Source organism: Monodon monoceros, unplaced genomic scaffold (genome assembly GCF_005190385.1).
Source record: "Monodon monoceros isolate NGI ecotype Baffin Bay Population unplaced genomic scaffold, NGI_Narwhal_1 Super_Scaffold_19, whole genome shotgun sequence".
Taxonomy (NCBI): domain Eukaryota; kingdom Metazoa; phylum Chordata; class Mammalia; order Artiodactyla; family Monodontidae; genus Monodon; species Monodon monoceros.
In genome coordinates this window covers 80,014,322-80,040,412 of record NW_021703775.1, presented here as the reverse complement: position 1 = coordinate 80,040,412, position 26,091 = coordinate 80,014,322, and the positions used below count along the sequence as shown (strand labels likewise).

General features: G+C 52.0%; 1 protein-coding gene across 1 annotated transcript in view; it reads left to right on the top strand.

The window, feature by feature from the left end:
* GREB1 (growth regulating estrogen receptor binding 1) overlaps positions 1 to 25,338 on the top strand; it is an 80,141-nt gene extending 54,803 nt beyond the window's left edge. Inside the window, exons 20-33 of the mRNA XM_029232156.1 lie at positions 1,088 to 1,287; positions 3,038 to 3,127; positions 6,002 to 6,615; positions 9,102 to 9,204; positions 11,465 to 11,623; positions 12,916 to 13,058; positions 15,229 to 15,390; positions 17,635 to 17,839; positions 18,716 to 18,890; positions 20,512 to 20,730; positions 21,919 to 22,054; positions 23,261 to 23,461; positions 23,894 to 24,032; positions 25,175 to 25,338. Of these exons, the coding sequence (XP_029087989.1) occupies positions 1,088 to 1,287; positions 3,038 to 3,127; positions 6,002 to 6,615; positions 9,102 to 9,204; positions 11,465 to 11,623; positions 12,916 to 13,058; positions 15,229 to 15,390; positions 17,635 to 17,839; positions 18,716 to 18,890; positions 20,512 to 20,730; positions 21,919 to 22,054; positions 23,261 to 23,461; positions 23,894 to 24,032; positions 25,175 to 25,338 (2,710 nt within the window). The remainder of the gene's footprint in view (positions 1 to 1,087; positions 1,288 to 3,037; positions 3,128 to 6,001; positions 6,616 to 9,101; positions 9,205 to 11,464; positions 11,624 to 12,915; positions 13,059 to 15,228; positions 15,391 to 17,634; positions 17,840 to 18,715; positions 18,891 to 20,511; positions 20,731 to 21,918; positions 22,055 to 23,260; positions 23,462 to 23,893; positions 24,033 to 25,174) is intronic.
* The last annotated feature ends 753 nt before the right edge of the window (positions 25,339 to 26,091 follow it).

Sequence of the window (26,091 nt, the reverse complement as noted above, 5' to 3'; positions counted from 1 at the left end):
TCTTGCCGGGCGGGCTCGTGGTGGTGGATGTGGGGACTCTTGCCGGGGCTCCATGGCTGGAGGCCCTGTAGCTGATGAGAAAGCTGAGGCTTACAGAGACTAAGCCAGTGCGCTGCATGGCGGACACCAGGGCCTCCCGGCTTCTTGCCGTTTGGCCACACGACACTTACGTGAGGGCCACCTCGCGCCGCGTACTCACGGGCCGGGTAAAAGCGTCCGCACAGGGTTCAACCTCAGTTGTTTCCATGTCACGGATCAAGTCTTCTATTCCTCAACTCCGTAAGGGCTAAGACAATGTCTTAGTCTACCTTAACGTTGAGCAAGCGTTTACTTTTTGTATCAGGCACTGGGCTAGACTTTTAATCTAGCATTTGCACCTTACGACCATAGTATTACTACCCTGTTTTATAGATGAGCAAGTGAAAGGTCATTTGCTTTAGTAAAAGCCTACCTGCAACCCCCATCTGCCTCTCGCCAAGCCCTTTGCCGTTTCCCCCGCACAGCTCCGAGCCCTGCCCCAGCCTGCCCTCTGTGCCCCCTCCTCCACGTGTGTCGTGACTCATTGGCATGTCTTCCCAGGCAGACTCTTGTTTCCAGTATGGCAATCCCTTGATGACCATCCTCTCCCTTGCATGGGGCATAGTCTTGGCACATTTTAAATGTTGATGGAATCATCAAATATCCACTTATTACATATATTTCTCCCAGCAGTGCACGTAGATGGTTATTAATATTCACGGCCATCTTTCATTTGAAAACAGTCTGAGCCTCCAAGACGTTGCCCAGCTTGTTGAGGGTCTGTCGCCACGAAGTGGCAGGGCTGGGGTTCAAGCCTCCTTTTTTGTCTGACCTGAAAGTCAGTGTTCTTTTGATTCCAAGCTGCGCGGGGCTAAATCCACGGCAGGGGCCCCCAGAGACTTGCAGTCCAACAGACTGTGTTGCTCAGGGGTCCCAGTGATGCTGTTTGCTTCTCCGTTTGCATGAGTCCTAGGGGCCTAACGAGGAAGGCAGCGTGCTGGTCCCCAGCGTGAGCGGTACCTCCTCTGTAGAAGGCAGTCTACAGAGCCCTTCCTCCGTTTCCTCCCAGGTCTCTGCGGTACTGTGACCTGCGGCTCATAAACTCCTCCTGCCTGGTGAGGACGGCACTGGAGCAGGAACTGGGCCTGGCTGCTTACTTTGTGAGCAGCGAGGCTCCCCTGGAGAAGCGGGCCCGGAGTGAGGCCTTGGAGAGCGATGCCGAAAAGCTGAGCAGCACGGACAACGAGGATGAGGAACTGGTGACGGAAGGTGCGGAGGGCCGGGCTGGACACCTGTCCCGCGTGCGGCGTGGCCCTGGGCCCACCTGCTGGTCAGCAGCTCCCGATGAGAGCCATCTACATACCTCTTTGGGGGAAATCCCTCAATGATTTCAGATTTTGCTTTCTCCCCCTCATTTTTGGTCATGTGAGAAAATGGAAATCCCAACAGGTTCTGTGTAGCTCTAGAATTCTTAAAGAGTAGGAAGAAAAATGGACATTTCCTAGGCTTTAAGTTCATGCCTTGTTTGAATTGCTGGTGGAACTACTGCCTGGTTTAAGATTCACTCGCTTGTTTATGTGAATTAACAGGATCTGTCCCTTATTGAGATTTATGAAAACAGGCTAGTTTCATTTGCAGACATCAAAGTTCAACGCCATGTATTTTTTAATTTATTTTTTATTGTGGTACGCGGGCCTCTCACCGCTGCGGCCTCTCCCGTTGCGGAGCACAGGCTCCGGACGCGCAGGCCCAGCGGCCATGGCTCACGGGCCCAGCCGCTCCACGGCATGTGGGATCTTCCCGGACCGGGGCACGAACCCGTGTCCCCTGCATTGGCAGGTGGACTCTCAACCACTGCGCCACCAGGGAAGCCCAACGCCATGTATTTTAACAGGACACATAAATCGGAGCAATGCAAGGCATTTGGCTGTAGTCAACAGGATAGCGAGAGAAAATAAAAAGCTGTTACTACAAATATGCAAGGCATTCGTGGGGTTTGGTGTAGCAGAGAGAGAGATGGAAGGAGAGCTGGAAGATGAGGACTCTCTTCCCCCTCCATCTCTGGCTGTGTGGCTTTGGACAGGTCATGTCACCTCTCCAAGCCTCAGATGACTCATCTGTAAAGTGGGGTGGAAAGACCCGCCTGGTGCTGTGGGAACCTTTCACAGACGTGAATGGGACCCTGACATGAAATTGCCCGTGGAGTGAATCCACACTCCTGGAATCTCCCGACCCACCTCCGTCCTTTCCCCATTTGTTCCTCTTGGCTTCCGGCCCCTTCACCGCACCCCGGGCTCTTGGCCACACTCATCCCATGAATGTGCTCTGCTCTGTCACCTGTGGGCCACACGGGCGTTCTCCCGGCCACTCGAGTCCCCTCTGCTCCGTGCTTCACCTGGAGATCCCTGCCGGCCCTTCAGAACTGGGATCAGGGTCACCTTTCCCAGGATATTTCCCTGCTCCTACTTCTCCCTGCTGGGTGGGCACCTGGCCCCTGGGCTCCTCCCTCTTTGCTCTCCTTACTCTGTCCTGTAGCTGTGACCCCTGGGCAGGAGCCTCACTGACCCCCCAGTGCCTCACTGGCCTGCTCTGTGTTGTACACCTGTCTCCTCAGCACTCCCTCAGAGGAGGGTGCCTGGGAACGTGGATGGATGGATGGATGGAGGGATGGATGGAGGGATGGATGGAAGGAGGGATGGATAGAGGGATGGAAGGAGGGATGGATGGATGGATGGATGGAAGGATAGAAGGAGGGATGGATGGAGGGATGGAAGGAGGGATGGAGGGATGGATGGATGGATAGAAGGAGGGATGGATGGAGGGATGGAAGGAGGGATGGATGGATGGATGGATGGAAGTAGGGATGGATGGATGGAGGGAGGGATGGATGGGTGGTTGGGTGGGTGGGTGGATAGATGAGAGATGATATGTGTGAACGCACTTTGTAAACTGTGAAGTGCTGGGGGAACGTACAGGACCATGATTACAAGGCCTCTTCAGTGTGTGTGTTTTGAAACAGGCTCCACATCAGAGAAGAGGAGCCCCGTGAAGAGAGAACGATCCCGCTCCCATGACTCTGCGTCTTCATCCCTCTCCTCTAAGGCATCCAGTAAGTCTCCAAGGGGTAAAGATCCCACAATTGGACCGTTTTTGCTTTTTGAGATTTCAAAGAATGAAAAGAGGTCCTTTATTTTCAACTAGAACTGGAAACAGAAGGGATCTACGAAGAACTGGCCTTTCTAGAGAGTACGCGTCTTTCTGGACTTGGGCGGGGAGTTGGGGGTCCTTCCCGGGAGGAGGTTGTGGCCTCTGCCCCTGCAGGGCCTGTGCCGGGTGGTGTCAGAGGGCCCTCCCTCTGTGCTCTACAGGCAGCTGTTGGAATCAGGGGAGAGGAGCTGGGTGAGTGTTCTTGTCGAGTCTGAGGGTGGGGAGAAGTGGACACAGAAGACTTCACTGGGGGAGAAATAACAAAATTTAGCGAGTGTCACTGACCCCTGGACCTGGACCACACTTTGGTGGAGGGGGCGGGGAATGTGGATGAAGTGCTCCAGGTCTCTGCTCTGAGGGATGCCTTGGCCTTAGGAGCAGTCAGGACGGGCACACGTGTGACAGTATGGCATGTCTTCCCACCACAAGCATTTACGGAGAACCTGCTCTCTACCTGGCTCAGGGCATTGAGAGACCAATTAGATACGGACCTGCTCTCAAGGAAACCATTGTTCCTTTGGACCAGGTTATGTTGCAAGAGGGGCTGATGTATTTTTTCTGCACACATATTCACACCTGTGAGGTGTTACGGTTATGCACATGAGGAAGTAATTAATTTTGTCTCAGGTGAGGCAGATTTAGCGGTAGGGTGTGATCCCTGCAGGTTTCAGAGAGCAGCTGGCCTTTGGGCCTTGAAGGAGAAGGCTTTCCAGTGCAGGAGAAGGTATTCCAGGTGGAGGAGACTTCACAGGTAGAGGAGGCTTGGGGCCTGAAGGTGTGGGTGGTGCTTGGGTGCAGTGAGTGGTCCCAGGGTTACAGCTCAGGGTCAGGGCGTGGCTGCAAAGGTCAGAGCACATCAGGGGGGTTGACTTGGGGCCTTCTTTGGTTTCCTTTCTCTTTCCCCCTCCCCACCTGCCCACGGATAATAGTAGGCCAGTGGTGGGGCTCTCCCTCACAGGTGTGCACAGAGGGAGTCAGACAAGGCCTCCTTAACATGAGCCTGGTCTCTGTGATAGAAGAAAGGTCTGATTTACAGGCTGGAGTCAGTCAGAAAAGCCAAATGCTGCAGCTTGCTATCCTTCTGCCCCAAGCAATAGAGGGAGCCCAGGGTACCAGGGGGGCACCAGGGGGCATCTGTGCCGTTAGAGAGGTGTGGTGCTTTGTTCTTCCCTGATCCTGGGCTGACAGCTTTCTAGAAGGTTCTGGGACACGCAGGTCTGTGCAGTTTCTTCAGGTGGAGTAGAATGCCCAGGCTGCCAGCCAGCCTCCTCTTCCGGTGAGGTGGCTTTTTAAAATTCCACAGAGGGTCCTGGGATCTTAGGGGTCTCTGATGAGATGCTTCCTGTGTCTCTGATGAGATGCTTCCCGTGTCTCTGATGAGATGCTTCCCGTGTCTCTGATGAGATGCTTCCTGTGGCCTTCGGTGTAACTCCCACGTTTCAGGAGGTCCAGGGAGAGGAGACTTGGCCACAGGAGTCAAGAGCAGGGGGCGGGATCACACGAGTCAGCCTGGGAGGGGCTGGGTCCCTCCTCTATAGACTGACAGTCCCCCTGGGTTCAACCGGGGCAGAATGACTGAGGTCAGGGCTGGTGGACGGAGAGAAACATCAGTGTGGGTCTCCGTCCTCCGGGTCCTCCCAGTCTGGGCTTCACAACCTAGGACATGGGTGAAGACATTTGGGTCCCCGTGGTCTACTTTTGGAACCTCATGCCCCTTTCGTGTGCTTTGTGTCCACCTGTCCCTCCCCCGGGCCAGATGCCCAGGTCCTCACAGCCTCCCCGACCCTGGTCCTTAGCTCCTCCGCTGCCTCTGAGCTGATCACCTCGGGTGGCTTGCCCGGTGAAGAGGCATTTTAGCAGGAGTCAGGCCTTTAGCCTAGGGGAACAGGCCGGTGCTGCATTCCCTCTGTCCACGAGCAGCCTGTAACCAGCCTGCCAGGCTGCGGGGTTGAGTCAGAGCCTTGCTGGGGAGCTGGGATCCAGTGGGGAGGTTGGCTGAGTGGTGTGGTGAGCAGCACAGGCTGAACCAAGTGTCGTGGGGCGGGGTCTGGGGAGGGTGGCCTGGGAAGCAGCTCCCCTCGTCTCCAGGAAAACAGCAGAGCTAAGATAGAGATGTGGTTCCCGTGGAGCCTGAGGTCCCCGGAGTTGCTCGGAGCTGGCACGCATGCCCCGGGCAGATGTGGCTGGATTGATATGAAAGACAGCTTTTATTGTCTTTCATTGATATAAAAGACAACGCTGCCCCTCCGTGTCCAGGGACCCGCACACTTCTTGCCTTTCAACATGGTCCACGTGGGGAAAAGGGCAAAAGAAACCCCGTATCTGGGTAGCTGCTGTGCATACTGCATTTTCCGTCTTGAGTTCTTCTAGAAGCTCAGTGGTTGTAGCATTAGAGTCAAGCCTTTTCAGTCCTGTGAGTTTTGCTGCTTTGAACCAGAAGCACCACTATGCTGTACAGAGGGGAGATCAGAGCTCCAGGACCCACCTGCACAGAAGTAGGAGTATAGGCTGGGCACTGAAGGTGAGGGTTCTGGAACAGATCGGGCGGGGGGTGCAGAGGAGAGGCCTTTGCGACGTGTATGGGGCCAGGGAGCGGCGCTGGCTGTCTCCCCGCAGTGCCTCTTGGCTTTGTCAGAAGGACAGAGGAGTCTGTATTTAACCAGAGGTGGGATGGCATTGACGGAAATTCCCAGTCGTCGCAGGTAAGGGGAGTTGGTGCTGCAGAAGCAGGAGCGGCGGGTGCGGGGCCCTGACTGACGGGACCCTCTCTCCGCAGGCTCAGCACGGTGCGGCGAGTCACCGGCTCAGGCTCAGCCGGCGGGGCCCTCGCGGGGGGACCGGGCCCGATCGCCTCAGCCCTGCGGCCCCGCGGAGGAGGGCAGGGCCCTGGGAGAGAGACAGTGGCCCCGGGCAGGGCGGGGGCCGCCGTCGGTCATCAGCAGGTGCAGCCCCGGGCTGGCGCCCCAGCCGGAGCCCGGCCTCAAGACCAGCCAGTGGAGCATCCAGGTGTCAGTTCCCTCATCGTCCTCCTCGGGCTCGTCTGCGATGCCCGCCGCCAGCCCGCTCGTCCTGCAGGCCGCGCAGTGCTCCATGACCAAGGCCTGCCGGCGGCCGCCTGTGGTCTTCCTGCCCAAGCTGGTGTACGACATGGTCACGTCCACCGATGGCAGCGGCCTGCCCAAGGCCGCCTCGCTCCTGCCCTCGCACTCGGTCATGTGGGCCAGCTCGTTCCGGCCCCTGCTCAGCAAGACCATGACGTCCACAGAGCAGTCACTGTACTACCGGCAGTGGACGGTGCCCCGGCCCAGCCACATGGACTACGGCAGCCGCACCGAGGGCCGCGTGGACGGCTTCCACCCACGCCGGCTGCTGCTCAGCGGGCCCCCCCAGGTGGGTGCCGCCCCGTGCGCCCGGGCTCCGCGGGGCTTGTGTTCGCGCCCAGAGGCAGGTTTGGGGCTTATTCACACCTGCCTTCCCGCGGTGGAATCTCGGATGGCCCTAAGTGGGCAGGTGGACGGCTGGGTGACCTGCATCCTCTGACCCCGGTTTCCTCCTCTGCGTGATGTGTGGGTGGAGTTCTCTGCGGGTGCTTGTTGCTCCTTCAGACAATGATTCTGCATTTCCCACACTATTGCATTCGGTCCTCATGGTCAGTCTGCGGTTCCCTCCCACTCTGACAATGGAAGCCAACCCCTGTTTCTGCCCTGCAAGATTTTGGTGAAACTGAACAGGGAGATGAGAAACCTGTCACCATCTCCCAGCTCTCTGTGTTTTTCTGACAACAAAAGACCGTTTCACCTGTCAACATGGCAGGAACCTGGGCGGTGTGAATGTCAGGTGTCGTGAGCGTGTAAGGAGGACGCACGAGGTTGGTTCGGGGTCTCGGGAGGGGGCTCGGCCAGACAGGGCAGGGCTGGAGGGTGGGCCCTACAGTGAACTGCCTGGGGTTGGATTCGGACTAGAACATCACCTGAGCCCTGGGCCGGTTCCAGCCTTCTCTGTGCCTCACTGTTCTCACCTGAGAGTGAGGAAAATAAGAGCCTTGTGATAAACTCTGTCACAAACACAGAGTGTTAAACGAGAGAATAATTGTAGGGCACCTGGAACGTGGCCTGACCCCTGGAAAGCACTGTTACTGTCACCATCACCATCACTGTCCCAATTCAAGACGTGTTTCCTTTTCACACCGAATGTTCATTCCCCCGCCAGGTACCTACCCCAAGAAACCCAAACCCACAGAAATATGTATAAGAGTGCTCATTTTTGTATTGTTTACAGTAGCTAAAAAACAGACTGGAAACAACTTAAGTTGCATTGGTCAAGTTCGGTTGAAAATATCTGGGCACAGCAATATCATGCAATGTCAATAGTTTGAACTATTCAGTAGCTCTTTATATACTGACGTTGACGTTTCTCTAAGATATTTACATGTTAAAGATCAAGTTGCAGAATAATATACACGTGGTGTCATATCAATTATGAAAAAAATCAGTGTGTGTATGTGTCTGCGTGTGTGAAAATATCTAAAAACTCCCTGACAGGAGAGCTTGGGGGCGGCAGGGGACTGGAATTTGTGACCATTCTACCTTATTATTGATCTGTATTTCTTGAACTTTTAAATGAGTATATAGTACTTTTCATAATTTAAAAAAATAGGAAAAAATAAAATGTTTTTTAAAAAGGATTCCTGGTTTCTCCATACCCCTCACATTACTGAATGTTATCAATCTTTAAAAGCTTTTGCCTTTTTGATAGGGGAGAAATAGTATATTTCTAGTATAATAGTAAGAGTGAATATATTTTAATATATTTACTGGTCATTGGTACTTCTTTTACAGTGACTTTCTGGTTTTGGTTCTCTATTTTTCCTTTAGTCCATTTGACTTTTATTCTTTTGCTTTGTTCTTTAGATTATAAATTTTAATCCTTTGTCAATTATATGTATTGCATATATTTTCTCCAAAACTCCCCCCAGTTGTGCTTCATATTTTCTTTTTAAACGGGTCAGTTATTTCCGGGACTTCCCTAGCAGTCCAGTGGTTAGGACTCCGCGCTTCCACTGCCGGGGGTGTGGGTTCCATCCCTGGTCGGGGAGCTAAGGTCCCACACGCCGTGCGGCAGCGCCAAAAAAATAAAAATAAAAAGTTAGTTATTTCCATTCATCAGCGTTTGTCGAATACTTGCTGTGAACCGGGCGTTGAGCTAAGAACTTGGAGAGCACATTCTTAGCGCACCAGGTTGGAGGGAGGCGAGGATAGCCCACAGGTACCCATGTAACCAGTTGTGACCTCAGTGAACTAAGACCAATAGTATACTGGCCTGGTGCTGGGCTTGAGGGGGCAGGGGATTTTCTAAAACAAGAAGAAAGAGAGGGAAGAAGAGAAAAATCATTTTGTTTCTTTTCCTGGCCTTAGGAGGAGAGAGATGTGATGCCAGCCTTTTACGTCCCACACAGTGAATTTTGTTGTCTTACTACAGCCGTATCAGTTAATATAAGGTAGCAATTTGCACTTACGCAAGACTCTTAAGACATTATTGAAATGTCAGTTCATTCTTTTTTGAAGCAACCTTTGTTCAGCTCCTGATGGAGTCCTACTTCTAACGGCTTAAACCATGTGGCCAGTTAAAATCTGGAAAGACATTTGCAATGATTTATAAGCAGGTGGGTCTCCCGCCCACCGGAGTTCATCTGTCTGCCTGCCATGCTTCTTCAGGCCACATTTTCCCTCAAGTGTCTTTGCATCCCCCCAGCCCTCCTATTAATTAGGTGAGATGGTTAAAAGAGGTGGCGGCGTGGAGGCATGTCAGGTGCTCAGTCAGCGCCCGCACGTAGGCAGGGCGTACTGAGGCTGGCTCCTGTTTCGCTGTCTCTACAGATCGGGAAGACAGGCGCCTACCTGCAATTCCTCAGCATTTTGTCCAGAATGCTCATTCGGCTGACGGAAGTGGATGTGTACGATGAAGAAGAGATCAATATCAGTGAGTTATCTGCTGGTGACGCTGGGGCTTGGAATCATCTTTAGTCGGTTTCTCAAGTGACTTCCGCTGTATCTTTTACTTTGAAGATGGAATTCTCAGATTAGTGATCTGACGCCTCCCAAGGGCCTTGTGGGGCTGCTTTTATCTTTGCCCTTGTGGCCATTTTGCTCAGTCCTAGAATAGTGCCTGGGAGGGCTTGGTGGGAGATAAAATTACGATACTAAAAATACCCGCTGTTTACTGCGCACCTTCCAAACGTCAACCGCTGTGCTAGCTGGTTTGCGTAAATCACCACATTTCATTTCCTGTGCCACACCAAGAGATGGATAATGTTATTCGGTTCCGGAATAACATGTTCAGGAGTCCCGCTGGGAGGTGGCAGAGGTGGAACCAAACTAGATTTCGTGGCTGCCTCTAAAAAGCGGGGTTGTCCATCAGGGGCGGGTTTCCCTCTCAGGCTGCTGAGGACATAGGTCAACATCTTGGGGCAAAATGGAAACATATGCTATGCAGGGAATAGCCTTTTCTTCTCATTCCCAGAACAGAATTTACCCTGATTAAGGTAAGACTCTTTGAACAGCTGGTTCATGCTCATTGTAGAACACCTCCTCCATTTCCTCTTCCAGCGCCCCTCCAGTGGCTCAGAAACTTGGTCTGGTAAAGGAATCCATTGCTTTGGGAATGAAGATTTGTGTAAGGAGTCGTGTGTTGTAGAGAAGGGGCCCCAGTAAGCTTGTATCAGCACTTGTATTACGTACGTTTAAGCTGTAAAGCTGGATGATTTGATACATGTATACACTGTGAAGTAATCACCGCAATCACGCTAATGAACATATTCGTCACCTCACGTAGTTACCGTGTCCAGCAGCATTATTCACAGTAGCCAAGACATGGAAACAACCATATGTTGTCCATTAATGGACAGACGTCCACCGGCAGTTGCGTGGATAACGATGGGGTATGTACTGGCGATGTATTCAGCCTTGACAAGGAGGGAAATCCTGTCATTTGGATACACAGAACCTTTTTAGATGCTCTTGCTGTGTTTGAGTTTTGACTTGGAGAAAATTTAGGACCAAGGAAGCCCATCCAGTCCTTGGTCTTTCCTTTGAAGGAGAAGGGAAAGAGGCTTTTCATCGAAACTCTGAGCTTTCCACCGTTTCCCCACAGTTTGAAACCATTTTTCAAATGAAAGTCAACAGGTCTGCTGAATTTCTGTCTCCTCCTTTTGTTGGATATACCAGTGATAAAGATAGGGTTTGAATCCAGTTTGTTAAACTTCAAAGCCTTACTTTCTTAAATACTCTCTTATTGCCTTGGGTTTCTCTTTGGCAAAATGTGTGTAATTCCTGTTTTATAGGATGTTGTGAAGATGAGCGGATGTTACACACATGAAGCACTGAGCACCTATTAAATACAGAATAAATGTTCCTCTCCCTCTTCTTTCCTTAATTTTTCTGTTTCTTATGGACATGTACTCTGCCCATATATATATAGTAGGATACACTGATATATAGATATATATCAGTATCGTCTATACTATATATATGTCATATCAAATATGTAAAATCAATATGATGTAAAATGATATTGATCAATTGATGTAAAATCAATATGTTACATAAGTTTGAGTTGGACCAACTAGATTTTTTTACCTTTTAGCCAACAAGCATTTAGTGAGCCCTGTAGACTACACCAATTATAATGTAGGGTGATACACTGCAAATGTGCAAATGTGGGTCGGGCCATGAGTAGTGGTGGCATTCAGAAGGAGAAACCAGTGTACCTGAGCATTCAGAAGAGGCTTTCTAGAAGTGAAGTGATAGGAGTTGGGCCTTACTGGCTGGGTAGCATTTAGATGTAAGAGCAAGAGAGAGAACTGCATTAAGTTCTGCCAGTGGTGTGGACCAGTGTGTGGTGTATTTGGGGGACGGTGCTGGGGAGAAGCCCAGAGCCCAGGGGTAGGTGTACTGCCAGGAGTGGAAGTTAGTGGAAGTTAGAAGAGCAACCCCATCCCATAGGAAACACAGCATAAGGCTGTTTGTCTGGATAGAGATAGATCTGAATGCACCTTCTTGCTGAATTAGAACAATCCTGAAAATGGGACGGGTGCCAGAGTATTTGAGATCCAGTGGAGTTCCCCAGGTAACCTGTAGACTCAGTATCAGTTCCACTCCTACCATCATCCTTGTGCACATTTGACATAAATCCTTCTCACTTCCTGTTTCGTCATATATCTGTGTTTCTACTGATGCTGTAGACCTCAGAGAAGAATCAGATTGGCATTACCTCCAGCTCAGTGACCCCTGGCCGGACCTGGAGCTGTTCAAGAAGTTGCCTTTTGACTACATCATTCACGACCCGAAGTATGAGGATGCCAGTCTGATCTGTTCACACCATCAGGGCATAAAGAGCGAAGGTCAGATTTTTAAATCTCTTGCTGCCACCTTCTTCCAGAGTACATGGGAATAGCCTCTTAAAGGGATGAGCCGAATTTTGTTAGCGATGAACTCATCTGGTGGTGGTGGGTGAGCCGACAGTGCCCGGTGGAGAACTGAGGTCGCCACCTCACCTGACAGGAAGGGCTCTTCACAGACCACACGAGGGAAGACTCATGGCTCGGTTGGTGCTGAATAACGGTGAGGACCCTCTTGGTGGTTTATCGTGATCGGAGTATTCTGAAGGTTCTGGTTAATAGAGGAAAAAGACATGTATGTTTCTCTATGAACTTGGATTGTAACAAAATGCACCTATTTCCCTTTCTGCCCTTGGTCTCTCATTTTCTCACTCCTTCTTCAGAGACTGCTAACTTCCACAGTATTATGACCCTGCTGGGTTTCAGGGTCACTGGCAGCAAACATCGGGCATGAGTGGCCAGTGTGATTACAAGCACTGACTAGGGAAGTTTGGTGAATGCTGCGTGAGAGGAAAATACCGGTCTCCTTGTCAAACCAATCATTTTATCTTTGTTGCTCTCAGAGCAGATCGCTTTTCTTCTTTTTTTAAAGATTTAATTAATTAATTAATTTATTTATTTATTTTATTGGATGCGTTGGGTCTTCTGTTGTTGTGCGCTGGCTTTCTCTAGTTGCAGCGAGCGGGGGCTACTCTTCGTTGTGGTGTGAGGGCTTTTCACTGCAGTGGCTTCTCTTGTTGTGGAGCACAGGCTCTAGGCACGCAGGCTTCAGCAGTTGTGGCACACGGGCTTCAGTAGTTGTGACACATGGGCTTAGTTGCTCCGCGGCATGTGGGATCCTCCCGGACCAGGGCTCGAACTCACGTCCCCTGCCTTGGCAGGCGGATTCTTAACCACTGCGCCACCAGGGAAGCCCAAGCAGATCACTTTTACTGAAGGTTCCTTCACATGGTAGACCTCCTCGAATGGAGGTTGACTGTTAAAATCTTAATTTTGCTAAGTCATTTGAAAACCTGGAGGTGATTCATGTGCTTTACAGTACTTGCATATTATGTAGCGAATCCTTGAATATGTTTATGAACCATGCATAGGTGCATGCGTAAGACGCCATGTGAACGTAGCCTTCAGTTTATCCCACTGAGACTCTGTCCTTTCTGACCAGCTGAGTCACCTTGGGGCAGACAGGTGAGAGGTGATCGCACAAAGTCCTGTTACCGTGGTTCCCTGTGGGTAGGCAGGGGAGAGAACGTGGGCTGTGCCTCGTGCTGTTCTTTAATGCTGGGGATTTCGTGCAGACGGAGGGACACGCCGGAAGCCAGAGGACCTCTACGTGCGGCGCCAGACGGCGCGGATGAGGCTCTCCAAGTACGCGGCACACAACATGTACCACCACTGCGAGCAGTGCCACCAGTACATGGGCTTCCACCCCCGCTACCAGGTAGGACGAGCCCCCGCTCCAGCGGCACTTCCCATTTTACGCTTAGTATTTCTTTTCATCTCAGACCCAGACGGGGAAAGAGGAGGAGGGGGCAGCAGGAGCTGATGGGAGCCAGTCAGACACCTGTGCGGCCAAGTTGTTTTTTACATTCTTCCCCCATAAATTATGATGTACTTCGTGCATCATATGTATATTCACGTATGTGAGTACATATGCTCACAATACATAATATGTATAATCGTGCATTATTTACCCCATGCTTATAAGCATTTACATTAAATCATTGGTATTACATAGTACATGTATTTATTAATTGTAAATAGCTCATTAGGTCCAATCAATTCCAGTCAATATGCACGTCATAATGATTTATTTACAGTTCAGCCACCATATTATCACTGTCACACGCATGAAATACAATACCCATCATCACAACCCTTATTCTCACTATTATCCTATCAGTAGGAGGCCTTCCACTGCTGTCAGGATTTACACGCAAATGAATAATCATCCAAAAAACAACAAAAAAATAACATTGTTTTACCTACACCGATAGCTATTACAGCATGAGTTAATTTATACTTCTCTATACGACTTACATACTCATATATACATGAGTGGATGCCCCAGAAAGGCCCAAAGGTGGCAAGAGCGCTGGCTTGCTCTGTCCGTCCCCTCTACAGAGGGAAACAGCAGACAGTAGCTTTAATTTTCCCGAATCTGCTCGGCCTTGAGCTCAGCTTCCACTGAAGTAGCACCTGTCTTCTTTTAGCACAGATTTTTTTTAAACGATGTAATTTTACTGTAGACGAAATTAGAAAATACATATGAGCAGTTTTTCAGAGGATTAAAATAATCAGAAATCCTATTTGCTGCAGAATAATTCTCCTAACATTTTTTCCCTCGGAGATGAAGCTTTTCTTTCAAGGCAGAGAAACCTATAAGTGAAAACATTGTCTTGATTTTGAAATTTAAAGATCTGGAGAGACTCAAAGGGTTCAGTCCCTGGTCACTTCAGGGTCTGCAGTGAAGGAATGAATGAAGCATGGGGGGAAGGAGGAGGGCGGCTTTGAGCTCTGGCCGGCGGGCCGGGCCTGTGTGCAGGCGCGCGGGTCTGGGGGGCCGCACTGGCAGGGGACGTGAAACCAGGCCCTGCGAGGAGCACTGAGGGGCCCCCTGCTGGCATTTCCCTGCCTCTACTTGTTCTGTTCTTCCTTCATCGCTCACGGCTCCCTGAGAGGAAGTCTTAGGAGACTCCTCAGTTACGACCCTCTGTGTTCCCTCCCCAGGTCAGAATCTGTTTCTCCCTCATCTCTGCTCTCAAAGTAGAGCCACAGTAGGACTTCACAGCCGGTGTGTCCTGGCCCGCATCGGCCCTCCCCTGGCCCCCGTGGTTCCCGGGAGGGCACAGCGCAGGCTAGCTGCACGTCTGCAGGAGGGGCTGTCAGATGGAGGGTGAGGGTCAGGGAAGACCCCTGTGTGGACGCCTGAGCTGAGAACTGGAGGAGGCATGAGCATGGCCTGGGCGAAGCTGGGCTTGGAGGTCGCACCAGAGAGCAGTGCGGGCACGGTGACTGGGTGAGGGGAGGGCTCCTTGGACAAAGTGACTAGAGGTGAGGCTAGACCGGGGATCGGAGTGAGCCCAAGACCCGTGGGTGTCAGTTTCCACGTCCACCAAGTGGGGGTGAGGACATAGGGTTGTTAATTGCTTCATAGATGGTTAATTTTAATGCCAAGGGGACGGGAGGGGGCCTGGACATGGTGCGTGAGATAGAAGCACACAAGTTCGCAGTTATTGTCTTATTAGTATGCTGTTACACGTATTACCTATGGTGGGAAAATAATCTTTGTTACAATTAAAAATGTGATCCGGCACGTGAATGCTTTAGTTGGTAACCCAGCGCACCTCTGGGTCGGGTCCAGCGTCGGGAAGGGCTGGGCGGCCGACGTGGCATTGCTGGGTGAAGCACGGTCAGCACCGGGACGGGAGCGGCCGCTGGCCCAGTGGGTGTGGCCTCAGGTGTGGGCGTCCACACTGTGTCCTGGCGTCAGCCTGGGGCAGAGGCGGCAGCGACCTCTGTGTAGTCATGGCCACGGCGGGCCTGGGTTCTTCCGGGAAGTCAGGCCGGACTCTGATGACAAGCTCTGTCCTTTCCCCCTCGCACCTCAGCTCTATGAGTCCACCCTGCACGCCTTTGCCTTCTCTTACTCCATGCTAGGAGAGGAGATCCAGCTCCACTTCATCATCCCCAAGTCCAAGGAGCACCACTTTGTCTTCAGCCAACCCGGAGGCCAGCTGGAGAGCATGCGGCTGCCCCTCGTCACAGACAAGGTACTGGCTTCGAGTCCCCAGGGGCAAATCAAAGTGGCTGCAAGGGACCACCGAGCTGGAGACCCAGAGACTGTGGTTCTTGATGAGTCGGGCACATGGGGCGGGGTGTGGCGGGGAGAGACGAACATGGTGACTCAACTTGGAGGAGACTGGGGAGCACAAGGGCTTTGTGGCCACTCAGAGTCAAATTTGAGTCAAGTTTGGCCTCATACTGTCACTTGATGCCTCTGGGCCTCAGCTTCCTCATCTGTAAGCTTTGGGCAATAATAACTCTTGCAAAAGCTTGTGGTGAGAATTGTACGGAATAACCAACGTCAGGCACCAGCACGGTACCTGGAAGATAACAAGGGCCAGTAAATGTTCGTCCCTTCCGCTATCTTTTCTTTCATGCTGTCTCTTACGGAACATTTTTTTTTTTTTTTTTTTTTGCGTTCGCGGGCCTCTCACTGCCGTGGCCTCTCCCGTTGCGGAGCACGGGCTCCGGACGCGCAGGCTCAGCGGCCATGGCTCACGGGCGCAGCCGCTCCGCGGCATGTGGGATCTTCCCGCAGCGGGGCACGAACCCGCGTCCCCTGCATCGGCAGGCGGACTCCCAACCGCTGCGCCACCGGGGAAGCCCCTCTTATGGAACATGTGAAACAGGCTAAGACGGCAGAATAGTATCATGAGTCCCCCGGGGCTGCTTACCCAACCTCAACAGTTATGCACTCAAGGCCACCCTTGCTTCATCAAGCCATCTCTCTTCATCTGCCTTCCTGTGTTACTTGGAAGCGAATCTCAGACATTGCATCATTTCATTTGTAAATATTTCAACGTATGTCCTCTAAAGGAGAAATTTTCTCTCTTCCGAGGAGATTGTTCCCAATGATCCATCGTCTCTCTGGCCGCCATTCTTAGGGGCGCTTGGTTTGACAGTTCCAGCCTGACAACCTCAGAGTCAACCGGCTGCCCCTTCCCCAGCCCCAGCCCCAGCCCCAGCCCCACGGACCTTGTGTACAGCTCTGCTGTTCCTTCTCCAGAGGGCCAGGCATGCCCAGAGCTGAACCCAGCCTTGCAGACCCAGTGGGCTATTATCAAGAATGAAAACATTAGTGAAGTGGCAGTGAGGCCTTTACTGTAAGGTGCTTGAGACTTTATCAGTTACTGCACTAGCTTTTCCAGGCGTTTCCCATCAGAACTGGTTATGAGGGGCTTCCCTGGTGGCGCAGTGGTTAAGAACCCTGCCAGCGCAGGGGACACGGGTTCGAGCCCTGGTCCGGGAAGTTCCCACATGCCACGGAGCAACTAAGCCCGTGCGCCACAACTACTGAGCCTGCGCTCTAGAGCCCGCGAGCCACAACTACTGAAGCCCGCACACCTAGAGCCCGTGCTCCACACAAGAGAGGCCACCGCAATGAGAAGCCCACACACCGCAACAAAGAGCAGCCCCCGCTCACCGCAACTAGAGAAAGCCCCAACGCAGTCAAAAATAAATAAATAACTTTATTAAAAAGAAAGAACTGGTTATGAGCACCAGCTGTATGCACAGCTGTGTAGCAAGCACTTTGAGGAATCGAGAAGGAACAGAAGACGTAGCTTGGCCAGCAGAACCTATTGTCGAGAAAAGAGTGAAAGAAAACACAGTTATTTATATAAAAGATTCACAGCCTGCGTGTATGAGTATGGCTATGATAGAGGGATTTAAGTCATACAGGAATAACGTGTACTCAGAGCACGATATTCGGTGCTAATAGGAGAGGTTAATGAATTTGGGTAATCGATATATGCCTGTTAGTTTTGCTCACCTAACAAACCATTTCCGAACAAGCATGTACTTAGCTTCCGATTCTGTGGGCCAGCAGTTCAGACTCAGTTCTGCTGGGTGGTTATCCTGGGGTGGCTTGCTCTCATTTGTGTCCGAGGTTAGTTACCAGGTAGGCGGGGGGCCGGCTGGGCTAGGGACACCCATGTCTGTTCCCTGCGGCCTCTCCTTCTCCAGCAGGCTAGCCCGGGCTTCTTCCTGGGAGGGTTCCGAGAGAAGGCAGAATGTGTCAGGCCTCTGGAGGCCAGGCTTGGAACTGGCGCGCTGTCATTTTAACTGCATTTTATCCATAAAAGCAAGTCCCAAGCCTGAGCCAGATGCAGGGAGTGTGGAAATAGATGCCATCTCTTGATGGAAGAGGCTGCAAAGTCACATTTTAAAGGGAGGGGAATCGTTGTGGACGTGCTGACAAACACTTGCTTCTTTATGCCCGTACTCTCCAGAGTCATGAATACATAAAGAGTCCGACGTTCACTCCCACGACTGGCCGTCACGAACACGGGCTCTTTAACCTGTACCACGCGATGGATGGTGCCAGCCATTTGCACGTGCTGGTTGTCAAGGAGTATGAAATGGCGATTTATAAGAAATACTGGCCCAACCACATCATGCTGGTGCTCCCGAGTATCTTCAACAGCGCCGGAGTCGGTAGGCCTTTGTAAACGTGCCCTACTCTGTAATATTTCTGTGCATGGAGGCTTGAGAGAATGTTCTAGATGTCGACGCACAGTGTGAGAGTTGTGAGTTAAGTTTTGTTTGGGGCAAAGTGAGGACTAGAGCTTGGGAGACGGCCTCTCAGATAGCTCCGAGGAACTGCTCCAATGAGATAAGGGGGGAGGTCAGTGTATATGGGATTTTGGTGGAGGGAGATGCGAGCAGTCAAGCACACATGTTGGCAGAGGGATGCTACTGGTCACTGGGAGCAGATATCTCTGTTAATGATTTTAGTGCTTTTCTAGATAGGAGACGATGCAAGAAATTGGGCTCATAAAATCGCCTCCTGAAAAATCTCTAAGTCTCTGAAGGCCTGTTCTGCCAGTTGCCCAGAGCACAGACTACCCCCTCCCTGATCGCCACCCTGACCTCCTTTCAGGGTGTGCTGAAGGTCAGCGACCGCCGTGGCTACTGACCACATCCTTGTACAGGCAGATGGCGAGAGACAGTTTATGTCCGCGTAGAGAGGAGAGACCTTTCTCATTAAGCTTTTTGCCTTTTAAAGCTATTTTGATTTGACTGTTCTTTTTTCTTCGATGTTTGGTTATTGATTTATTCATGTTCTCAGCTGTTAGAAAAGCAAGGATAAATCGATGCGTGTGCAAATCGGAGAGGAGTGTTTTCTGCCCTAGAATTCTACCAAGTCAACAGCCTATGGTGGGTGGGTGAGGGCTGCAGATCAGGACCCCCAGGAGCTGGTGGGGCTGGGGCCTCGATGGGCTTTCATCAAGTTCTCTTCTCACTGGGGCTTTGTCCTGGGTGGTCGTCGGCATAGGACTGGCCTGAGTCGGGGTCGTTTGCCCATTTCAGGCGCCGCCCATTTCCTGATCAAGGAGCTGTCTTACCACAACCTGGAGCTGGAGCGGAACCGGCAGGAGGAACTGGGGATCAAGCCGCAGGACATCTGGCCCTTCATCGTGATTTCTGATGACTCCTGCGTGATGTGGAACGTGCTGGACGTCGACTGTGGTGGGGAGAGAAGCAGGTGAGAACCCACACACTCACCCCACCAGTAAGACAAGTGCACGTGCTCTCTTCTCAGTGGGGGATTCTCGTCCACCCTTCGAGGACCCCAGAGGGCGCCTCACGCTAGAAGGTGTGGTGTGCAGTGGACAGAGCCCCGCGTGTGGTGGGCTCAGGTTCCAAGCTTTACTCTGAGTTCTTAATTTAAAAAATGTTACTGAGGTGTAATACATACAGAAAATAATGCAATATATATTCAACATCAAATATATACGAAAAGGAAAGTATAATACATATCCAGGTATTTTCACAAACAGAACACACACGCTTGACAAACTCCCTGATGAAGAAACAGACCATCACTGGCAGCCCAGAACCTTCCAGTCCCTCCTCCCTCCCCCCAGCCTCCTCCTAACGTGAAGCTGTATTTTTATTTTCTGTGTGACATTAGGGAAATGACTCTTTTTTGGGTTCTAGATTCCTCATCTTTCAAAGGGGCACTTAAACTTGTGCTAGAAGTTTGTTACAAGGATTAATTAAACCATGAATTGTGTGCCCGGTCACGGGCAATGAAGCAGCGCAATGTAGGAAAGGCTCAGTAGATACAGCTGCATCTGAGCATCATGGGTAAAATATTTCTGTGTGGTTTTACCATGAGTGTTTCAACTTAGCCTTTATTTTTGGCTTGATTTTTCTTTTCTTTTCTTTTTTTTTTTTTTGAGAAACAACTTGATCTTTTGGCTTGTTTTTGTGAGAGGCAACTTTCGAGGTTGGTTCACCTCTTCTGTGTTAGTGAGTCCTAACGTAACAATCACCATTAACACCACTGCTCTTCTAGAAAGAACTGTTTTCTGTCTGATTGAGCTGCACGTGCATGAGGACGGCAGTCACCGTGCTTTCAGTGTCTTCACTGTCATGCTTCCCAGGGCAAGAGCTCGGCCAGGGCAGCAATGAGGACGAGAACCAAGCTTCCCCTCTGCCTTTCTGAATTTCATTCTGCAGCAGATGTTCAAGTGCTGGCACGTCAGAGCTGGCTGGGGCCTTAGAGAGTTTAGTTGAAGCCCCTCAGTTGGGGAAAAGGAAGCTGAGATGCAGAGAAGTTGAGCCGCGTCCCTGGGTCTCACAGACAGAGCTCTCATCACCCCAGCTCCCCGCCCTGGGGTTACTCCCTTCAGCACCCCTCCCTGGCCGTCGGGTGGCCCCCACTGTCTTCACGGACTTCAGCCACCCGCAGGGTGGGGTGGGAGGTGTTTACACGCTGCCTCCTTCCCTCCCCCTACCTCGCTTGGAATTGACACTGGAAACGCAAGGTGTCTTGGCAGATGCAGAGACTGTGGGCTCCGGAGACAGACAACACCGTTCAATCCAAGCTCTGTCACGTGACACTGGGCAAGTTATCCAGAGCCTCTTTTTCCTCATCTGTAAAATGAGGATGCTATGCCTATGTCACAGGATTGCTGCGAGGGTCAATGACAGTGAATTTGAAGTGCTGAGCACGGTGCCTGGCGGTTGTGATGGGTTCCTTCTGCACCACCCCACCCGGCATGTTCAGGGGAGAGCAGCATCCCGGCCAGCCTGGTCCAGAGGGCCTTGCTGTTGTCTGCATGCCAACCGAGGGATGTCCATCTCCTTCCTTCGAACAGGGAATTTTCCTGGTCGGAAAGGAATGTTTCCTTGAAGCACGTCATGCAGCACATCGAGGCTTCCCCCAGCATCACCCACTACGCCCTGATCGGCATGCGCAAGTGGTCCAGCAAGACCGGGAGCCGCGAGGTGCGCGAGCCCTTCTCCCGCTGCCACGTGCACGACTTCATCATCCTGAACGTGGACTTGACCCAGAACGTGCAGTACAACCAGAATCGGTGAGCTCCTGCGCCGCCTTGGCTGTCAGCTCCGCCCACGGTCCCAGGGCCCTCGGTGAGGGGCAGCCTTGCTCCTGGCGGGTGGCTGCTCCGTCCTTGCCCTTCAGGGCCAACGAAGCCAGAGCCTTTTCACCCATAGCACTGGCCTGGTCCCTTGCTTTCAGCCCTCATGGGTTTTTCTGGTATTTTTGTTGTATAATTTTAGGGCAGATTTGCCTGAGACCATTCAACTTCCTTCCTCAATTCACGTGGTACCTTATTTAATGACTTAAATGCTACTGGGTGTTGCTTCTCTTGCTTTTTCTGCTCCTTCTCTGAACACATCACTTTTTAGGAGCGTTAGCACTGAAGGAAACTGTAATTTCCCTGTGTCACTCTCTACAGATCTATGCAGAAATGCTCACGTCACGAGAAGAATCTAATCACTAATGTTTATTGAGCCCTCGACGTGCCAGGCAGTGGGCACACCCCCTAGAGGGCCCAGGCAGGACTGTCAATTCTGGAGCCAGACCGACCTGCTAGGAATTTGGGTTCTGCCACTGTCAGCTTTGCAATTTAGGCAGATGACTTGCCATCTCTGAGTCTTGTTTTTTTTTCTTCGCGGCACGCGGGCCTCTCACTGCTGTGGCCTCTCCCGTCGCGGAGCACAGGTTCCGGACGCGCAGGCTCAGCGGCCATGGCTCACGGGCCCAGCCGCTCCGCGGCATGTGGGATCTTCCCGGACCGGGGCACGAACCCGTGTCCCCTGGCATCGGCAGGCGGACTCTCAACCACTGCGCCACCAGGGAAGCCCTGAGTCTTGTTTTATTCAGCTGTAAAAAGTGGCTAATGTTTTTACTTTGGGAGGTCGGTTGTTTTCTTTTCAGCAAGTAGATGAAGTGGTGTTTGTCGAGTCCCCCTCACGGTGCCTGGCGTGTCGTGCCTGGTCCACAGGTGGCAGTGGTTCTGTAGTGTAAGGCTGGGGTGCACCCTGCTTTCCTGGTGCAGGCACATCACAGCTTGTCCTGTTTTCCTTCTCGGTTTGCCTTCTGTGCCTCCCAGAGGAAGGTCTTTGGCGCAGGAACGAGCCTGCTCCACCTTCCCAGCCCCCAGTACAGGGGTGCACACTCCACGCGTCTGGTAGGGGCGTGACTGGGGGGGTGTGAGCTGCCTCCAGTCCGACCCGCCCCCTCCTCTGGCTCTGGGCAGGTTCATGTGTGATGATGTGGACTTCAACCTGCGGGTGCACAGCGCCGGCCTCCTGCTCTGCCGGTTCAACCGCTTCAGTGTGATGAAGAAGCAGATTGCGGTGGGCGGGCACAGGTCCTTCCACATCACATCCAAGGTGGGTGTGGCCGTGTGCCTAGAGGGGGCTGCTGTCCGTGGTGGGAAAGCTGGCAGGGAGGCCACCCAGGCGCCTTTGAGTCAGTGGGGTGGGCTTGACTGCTGGGAAGTATTAGTAAAGGTTTCCGGTTGGGAGCGCTGGGAAGGGAAAGACTCCATCAGGTTTCCCTTCTGATCTCCGACTCTAACTGGTTTCCTGTGTGTCCCCCGCAGCGCACACGCACCACCAGCCCTCCTGTGCGCCCTTGCCTGCCCACACTCTCTCTCCCCATTGGTTTCCTGAGCTCATCTCTGTCACTGTCTTTGCTGTTCACTTGTCCGGCTTTTCTGCTGGACAGAGCCCCTTTGGGGAGGGGGCAGGTGTGGTGCCGTGCTCTTCTCGGAGCCCCTAGGACAGTGCCTGCCAAACACTGTCTGAATGGCACTGACGGTCTAGCTTGATGGCTGAGCCGGCCTCCAGATGGGCAGAGACGTGATCTGATTGTGTCGGTCCTGGCCGGGCAGACCTGGGCATTTCAGATGCGAAGTCACGGTGAGCCTTCGGAGATCTGTGTCTTCCAGGAACCCTTACGGAGCTGGCACACCCCTGCCTTGAAGGTCCCTCCGATCCATGGGGCAGAGTGTCAGAGATGAGCTGGAGAAGTAGGCAGGACCTTATCCGCTGTGGGAAGGTTCTAGACTTTTCTGTAGGAGTAACGAGAACCCATTGAAGGGTGTGCAGCAGAGGGTTTGATTAGCATGATTTACATCCACAGTCTCTCTGGCTGTAGCATGGGAAGTCCGTTGGTGACGGGACGCGAGATGGTGGGCCCAGATGGCTGGGCCGTGGAGAGCAGTGGCCACGTGGCTGGACTGGAGGCAGATAGGGTCTGGGGGTCAAGGGGAGCTTGGCCGTTGCCAGAGGTTGGCATCCCTGGGTTTGGGGGAACGTTTCCAAGGTCCATGGATTCCCTCATTTTTTTCTAGACCAGGCAGCCAATTTTCAGCGTGGAATGATCAGTGTCTAGGATTCTGATCGATCACGTGATCAGTTTTCACACGTCCCACTTCGGTTAAACCTAATTTTTCTTAATGGAGAACTTCACAGTGGAAGTTATGTGTTCTCACATCGCTGCTCCACGGCACAGCCTTCCACGATGGGGCCACCCACCCTGGGTCCCTGCTCAGGGTGGCTGGGAGTGGCTGACACCCGCCCTTCCCCGCGCAGGTGTCTGACAGCCCCATGGCCATCGTGCCAGCCCAGTACATCTGCGCCCCCGACAGCAAGCACACGTTCCTCGCGGCCCCTGCGCAGCTCCTGCTGGAGAAGTTCCTGCAGCACCACAGCCACCGCTTCTTCCCGCTGTCCCTGAAGAATCACGGCCACCCCGTGCTGTCCGTCGACTGCTACCTTAACCTGGGGTCTCAGGTAACTGTCAGAGGGGGCGCTGTCGAGTCCATAAATCCGGGAAATTCCTAAACACGTGCGCCAGAACCCAGGACTTGGAATGAGAACCACTCCACTACTTCCGCTCCGGTATGACCCCACTTTACAGCTGATAAGATAAAGGCTGAGAGGACTGAAGTGGTTTGGCCCCAATATAAGAAGTTAAGAATAGAAACCCACTTCTGATGCTAAACATTTCTGATTCTCAAATGAATTAATGAATAGATAAATCTGGATAAGTCTTGGAGTTGAGTTTTAGGATATAGATTTGGAAATAACATTAAATACTGTCTCTGTTCCTCCGAGTCTGAGCTTGACCTGGCGGTTAGCATTTGCTAGATGCAAAGCGCTAACACAGTGTCGTGGGGTATGTCACGGAGCGTGACGTTTTCTCTTGGATCCCTTTCTTTTCAGATCTCTGTGTGTTATGTGAGCTCCAGGCCCCACTCTTTGAACATCAGCTGCCCTGACCTCCTGTTTAGTGGACTCCTGCTCTACCTCTGTGACTCTTTTGTGGGAGCTGCCTTCCTGAAAAAGTTTCATTTTCTGAAAGGTAACTTCCCGTACTCTTACCACGGACCTTGCCTTGAGTGGCTGTCGCCACCTGGCGCCTCTGCGGAGGTGACCTCTGGTCCTAGTCCTTGGCAACGGGTAAACTGAGGCTCAGGGCGCATGACTTCTCCGACCATCCAGGGAAGCGCAAGAAGGCTGGGATGGGATCCCAGGGCAGCTCTTTCCCCCTCTACCTGTTTGCGTAGAGACAAGACACAGCCCCTTTCTTTTCGGTGATTAGCAGGTATTTTCAACTTTTCTGTTGCTTTCCAATCCAGGCTCTTGGCCTAAGCACGCAGATCCCCTCAGACGTTTTTCCTTCTTGGTGGATGAGTTCTTCTTCCTTGTCTTGGGGTGCCACGTGCATCTTTACTTCTCTTCTAATCTTTCTCCCTCTGTAGGTGTTTTCGTGCTAGAGTGGTTGAGGGTGAGAGACATTCATCCTGTATGACTTAAACACGTTCTTCCCAATCCAGCTGGGATCCCTAATCGAGCTTCACTTTTCCTTGGCTGGCCTTGACTCTGACCTTCCTCTCTACCAGGTGTTTAGTGAGCACCAACATTGCATAAGCTTTGGGGAAATAGTCAGAGGTTTCCACAACCTTCTCTGCTCTTGGGAAACATCTCGTCTAATAGGAGGATAGGATGTGTAGGGAGGGAGGGAGGGAGCTAGAACGAACACCCGTGATTGCTGATGCTAGGCGTCAAGAGGCGGGAGAATCCTCGTTGCCCAGCAGAGGAAGAGCCAGGAGGTGCGTGGGGCCTGGGCGGGTGGCCGGCTGGGATGGCTGGAGAGGGAGGGTTGGGCTGGAAGGGCCAGGAGAGGGCGCTTCCCAGCAGGGTCTGGAGCCGAGGATGTTGGTTTGTGGTCCTGCGAGTCTGTCTCCTTCTCCCCCCCGCTCACTTCTTTGCCAGTGTTTCTTGGTTCCATGTTGTCTCATCTGCCAGACCTGCCAAATCACAATCTCACTGTCTTGCTAAGATTAAGACGCATCCCCAAGGAACCAAGAGCTCACGCGGACATCCGGTCCTTCCCTTCCAAGCAGCAGCGTATTTTGTTCTTGCAAATAGCAGCCAGGCGGTACCTTTCCTTTGGAGAAACTCCCCTGTTTTCTTCACATACCTCTGCTGTCGTCCACACAGGTGCCACCTTGTGTGTGATCTGTCAGGACCGCAACTCACTCCGCCAGACGGTTGTCCGCCTGGAGCTGGAAGATGAGTGGCAGTTTCGGCTGCGAGATGAATTCCAGACCGCCAATGCCAAGGAGGACCGACCCCTCTTCTTTCTGACCGGACGACACATCTGAGGGAGACACACCTGAGGGTGGGGCCTTCAGAACCTCAGGCTGCTGAGGCTAAAGGAAGAATAGGAACCACGGAGTGTCTGGACTGGGGCAGGACCCAGAGGTGTCTGTTGGCCACCCCCTCACGGTAGGTGCCAGGGAACCGAGGCCCAGAGGTGGACCGAGACTTACTGAGACCCACGGGGATGAGTGAACGGTGAGCAGGAACTCAAACCAAAGGCCCCTAGGTTCCGGGGCAGACCCCATCGCCCTGGCCTGTGTCGAAGTCCATCATATGAAGAACAAAGTTTTGCCTGCTGTCACATCGTCCATGTGCTTCCATGGACAGACTTGACTCTTCTCTTAGCTCTGAAGGATCCCCCTTGGCTTATCTTGTACAGGCGCCAGCGTTTCAGATGATGGATATCATGTTGGCTACATAGGTTTCTCTATAACCTACTACAGAACAATATTCCAAAAGAACCTTTTAACTGTAAAGGCTGGAGACAAGAAAAAATGAAGTAGGTTCACTTAATAAGAATTATGTAAGTTTACTCTTTTAGAAGCTAGCCCAAAGGCATCAACTTTAATAAAGTAAAACAAATAGTTTCACTTCAGAGCAAATACGATTCTATTAAAATAGTATAGGGTAAATACCCTACCTCTTAGAAAGGGCAAAAGTGAAAAGAAACTTTTTTAAAAGCTACAGGGGTTTCAGGAAGGAAGTTAGGGTTACAGAGATTGACCTTGAGAAATAGAATTTGCCTTACAAAGGAA